We start from the raw sequence: 4,951 nt of genomic DNA on the forward strand, positions 1-4,951 counted from the left end.
GCTCACTTCATCGGATGCATACCGTGGAAACTGCAGCAGACTTTATATACACACAGAGAATATGAAACAATACCTCCTCCCACCCCACTGTCCTGCTGGTAATAGCTTATCTAAAGTGATCATCAAGTTGGGCCATTTCCAGCACAAATCCAGGTTTTCTCGCCCTCCACCCCCCCACACAAATTCACTCTCCTGCTGGTGATAGCCCATCCAAAGTGACAACTCTCCACACAATGTGCATGACAATCAAGTTGGGCCATTTCCTGCACAAATCCAGGTTCTCTCACCCCCCCACCCCCCTCCCAAAAACCACACACACAAACTCACTATCCCGCTGGCAATAGCTCATCCAAAGTGACCACTCTCCCCACAATGCGCATGATAATCAAGGTGGGCCACCCCCAGCACAAATCCAGGCCTTCTCACCCCCCCCCCACCTCCATACACACACAAACTCACTTTCCTGCTGGCAATAGCTCATCCAAACTGACCACTCTCAAAGTTTAAATCCAAGTTAAACCATTATGCAAGGTAGCCTATTTCCCCTTGTTTTTTCCTACCCTCCCCCCCCCCCCCCCGGATGTTCTGGTTTAACTTGGATTTAAACTTTGAGAGTGGTCAGTTTGGATGAGCTTATGGTGATGATCGTGAGGACCAGTCACAAGCTGTACACCCCAATGTACTTTTTTCTGAGCAACCTCTCATTCCTGGAGATCTGGTACACCACCACGGTGCCCAAAATGCTGGAGACCTTTGTAGAAGTTGAGACAAAAATTTGCGTGTATTGCTGCCTCATTCAGGCTTTCTTCCATTTCTTCATGGGCAGCACGGAGTTCTTCATCCTGGCTGTGATGTCCTTCAACCACTATTTGGCCATATGCAAACTCTTGCTATACGCCACAATCATGACCACCAGGATCTGCCTCCAGCTGTCCATAGGGGCTTGGTTCGGGGGCTTCATGGCTATATTATTCCAAACTATTCTGGTCTTCCAGCTGCCCACATGTGACTCCAACATTATTAACTATTTCTGCTGTGACATTGGGCTGATCTTAAAAATAACCTTCACTGATACCCGCCTCATTGAGTTGCTGGGTTTCCTGGCTGCGATCACAGCTATTCTCGGTTCCTTGATGTTCACCATGGTATCCTACATCTGTATAATATCCACCATCCTCCACATCCCCTCCGCAACAGGGTGCCAGAAGGTATTTTCTACCTGCGCTTCCCAGCTGACTGTAGTCTGGATACTCTACCGGGCTGTTATGTTTGTGTACCTGAGGCCCAGTGTGCATTCCTCGCTCACTCTCTGCAAAGTGGTGTCAGTGCTAAATACTGTCTTCACCCCCTTGCTGAACCCTTTCATTTACACGATAAGGAACACGAAGGTGAAGGCAGCCTCTGGAATGCGGTGAGCAAGCAAATGGGTTTCCTGAAGCCTGGCTGCTTTTCTATGGTGGGAAAAACCCTAGTTGCTAGGAATGGAATTTTCAAAGAAGCCTAAGGGAATCAAGCACATTAATTCAGAGGGATTAGCGTGCATAAATCTCTTAGGCTGCTTTGAAAATCCCAGCCTACATGAGGTGACCAGGAGATACCCAAGTTATAAATACCAGAATAAGATTGACTTGCTCTGCAGAGGGCCAGCAAATATTAATCAAACCAATGCATCCCCCTACACAGCCAGTGCTGAGGATTTAAGTGAGACAAAGAACCGTACAGCTCAGAGGGGCAGCACAAGGCCTGTGTATCACAGTCATCAGCAAGAGTTGAACCCGCAATGCTAAAAGCCTGAGCTTTTGCTACTGCCTTACCTGAGAGCTGTTATCGTCTTAGGATGACTAACCACTAGAATGGGATAAACATGAGAGCTGGTCAGGAATTTTTCAATTAAACATTTTTTTTTTATTGGGGAATGTCAATTCATCAAAACCAAAATATTCTGTGAAAACACATTTGTTCCTATGAAACTTTCCCAGGAAGGTTTCTGACATCAGAAGTTCTCCCAAGCCAATGGCTCACTCATTTAAGGCACATCAGTTTCATAGCTAACAGTACACAGGGGAGTGATGGGGCCAGCATCATGTCGACCTGCCTTTGAATGCCCTAATCGAATGGATGAGGTACCCTTTTGTAGATGGGTAAACCAGACGTGGCCTTTCACTATGAGATCAAGCGAGACTCAACCCCATGACCTTCAGGAGTGCAGTCAAACAGACTCAGCGCATGTCCAGGCTGGAATTTCTGAAAGCAAGCCCACACTTTTCAGCTTGGAAAAGAAACAACTAAGGAGGGATATGACTGAGGTCTATAAAATCATGAGTGGTGTGGAGAAAGTAAATAAGGAAGTGCTATTTACTCCTTCTCATAACACAAGAACTAGGGGTCACCAAATGAAATTAATAGGCAGCAGGTGTAAAACAAACAAAAGGAAGTATTTCTTCACACAACGCACAGTCAACCTGTGGAACTCCTTGCCAGAGGATGTTGTGAAGGTCAAGACTATAACAGAGTTCAAAAAAGAACTAGATAAATTCATGGAGGATAGGTCCATCAATGGCTATTAGCCAAGATGGGCAGGGATGGTGTCCCTAGACTCTGTTTCCCAGAGTCTGGAAGTGAGTGGCAGGGGATGGATCACTTGATGATTACCTGTTCTGTTCATTCCCTCTGAGGCACCTGGGATTGGCCACTGTCATACTCGGTTAGAGGGACCTTTGGTCTGACCCAGTATGGCCATTCTTATGTTCAAATGTTCTTACAGAATAGCTATTAGCCTGGTGATTAGGGTACTTACCTGCAATATGGAAGATCTTAATTCAGATCAGGGACTTGAAGCTGGAGTTCCCAAATTCCAGGTGACTGCCAAACCTACCAGACTTTAGAGTCAGTCTTTTTCTCTCTGTCCCAATGAATATTTGATTATTCACACAAAGTGGAACAGCTCCATCTACCTCAAAGGATTAAGTATTTCATAGACCTTGTGCTGGCCCTATATGTCAAGGGGAATTTCATCCTTGGAACTATATTTATGTCAGTAACTTGGGTGTATTTTTCAGTGAAATCACCAGCGTTATTGTGAGGAAGCTACTGAAACCTTCCTGGTGGCCCCCATTAGATTGCTCAGTCATGATTTTTGTTTATTTGTTTTTAATTGGCGGGTGGGGGTAGACACAAGTCCTAGGTTTGCTCGCAGCTTGCTAGACTCACAAGCCCATTATGCATCTTCTGGTACCTGCACAGCACTCCAGCTACGCTTCCTGGAGGGAGCAGTTGCCCTTTCATGGTAATACCCCTCTAGGAAGGTCACTGAGGTTTGAAACAAGGACTATCATCAGCTCTAAAACCAGGCATCTAGTGGGTGGCTGTTTTAGCAGGCAGCTTTCGCAGACGTTCAGGTGACGTCTACACTGAGGGCGGCCCGTGGGGGACAGGCACTGCGTGTGTAGCGACCTGCCGCAGTACAAGGCCGGCTGTGTCTAGATTTGCCACACCACAGTGTCAGGCCCTGGCGGTGGGGAGGCAGCGGGACACTACACTACCAGTCGCAGTGTAGAGGTGGACGGCACTGCCCGGGTGTGCGGAGAGCCTGCGTAGGGTATATGCCCTGGGGGCGAAGACGTGGGGGCACTTTCTTCTTCTCTGCCCGCCAAAGCTGGGCCTCACCATCTACACGGCTGCTTAAACCTCTGCTAGCCGGCCCTGCGGTGTGAGTCTGCCGCACGCTGCCGTAAGGGGAGATGTACGCTTCGGCTGAGATTTTCAAAGCTGCGAAAGGGGATTTGGACACCCAATTTCTAGTAAATTAATCAAATCTATCTATCTATCTATCCCCATGCACCCCTCTTTCTCTCTATTGTATCTGAATTCTTCCCACGTGACTTTAAACAAAATTCTCTCTTTCTCTTCTCTAATTCCTGGAATAACTTCAGATTTTTCACTTTTTCTCTCTTCTCTAAAGCTGTCTCTTCCTATACATAGCCATCGATAGAATACAGAGACATAGTCCTTATTACTGTTTGTTAGTCATTGAATACGTGTATAATTGCCTTCTTGGTATTCCCTTGCAATGCTTGTAATCCTAAATTTCTTAATCATTATTAAAAAACAATCAAACGATGGGACAAGCCCGTGAATTAATATAAACCCAACTAAAATGTACCTGTGTCTATGGGATGAGCCTACGCTGCACCCTAGTGGGGATGGAATAGACATGACCCAACTAGATTTTCATATGTCAGATGTATTTGAAGTAGTGCTTCCCTCACGCCGAGAGTTTTTGCAGGGCTAGAACTAGGTGTCTCTCACTGTGTGTCTAGCACAGTAATACACAGCCGTGTCTTCCGCTCTCAGGCTGCGGAGTTGCAGATACATGGTGCTGATGGAGTTTTCTGTCGAGATGGTGACTCTGTTTTTCATGGACTCGGCATAGCTAGTAGCACCATCTTCAGGGTCAATTCTTCCAATCCAAACCAGTCCTTTCCCAGGAGTCTGCCTGATCCAATACATATAGTAGTCGGTGAGAGTGAAGCCTGAGGTTTTACAGGATATTTTCACAGACTCTCCGGGCTTCTTCATTTCTGCCCCAGATTGGACCAGCTGAACCTCCGACTGGACACCTGTAGGGAAGGCATATAATGAATATTGGAACAACGGATTTATCCCCATTATTCCAGCATCCTCTGAATCCCCCATGTTCTCAAATTACCTGGATGAGCTGCCATTAAGCAAAGATAAATTAAAATATGCCTCATATTTATTATCCTCTGCTGCCAAACCAAACACCGATATTCTGAGCTGGAAAAGCAGGTGGCAGCTTTGTCGTTTTGATGTGGTTATTGTAGAGGGGAAAAGAGGTTGGCTTTTTAAACTGGAAACTCCCCACAGACTTTGCATAAACACTCATCGCCTTCAGAAGCAGAGGGGGATAAAAAGCAGCAAGACACTTGGG

At 46.3% G+C, this 4,951-nt stretch overlaps 1 protein-coding gene across 1 annotated transcript; it reads left to right on the plus strand.

Moving 5' to 3' along the window:
- The first annotated feature begins 641 nt into the window (after positions 1 to 641).
- On the plus strand, positions 642 to 1,415 carry LOC140896803 (olfactory receptor 6X1-like). The gene has a single exon (XM_073308822.1). It carries the CDS (start codon positions 642 to 644, stop codon positions 1,413 to 1,415), a length of 774 nt encoding a protein of 257 aa, XP_073164923.1.
- The last annotated feature ends 3,536 nt before the right edge of the window (positions 1,416 to 4,951 follow it).

This window comes from Lepidochelys kempii, chromosome 13, assembly GCF_965140265.1.
Source record: "Lepidochelys kempii isolate rLepKem1 chromosome 13, rLepKem1.hap2, whole genome shotgun sequence".
NCBI lineage: Eukaryota > Metazoa > Chordata > Testudines > Cheloniidae > Lepidochelys > Lepidochelys kempii.

Bases quoted from the DNA above. Each gene is read 5' to 3' on its own strand.
- LOC140896803 (XM_073308822.1), top strand. From the start codon at position 642: ATGATCGTGAGGACCAGTCACAAGCTGTACACCCCAATGTACTTTTTT.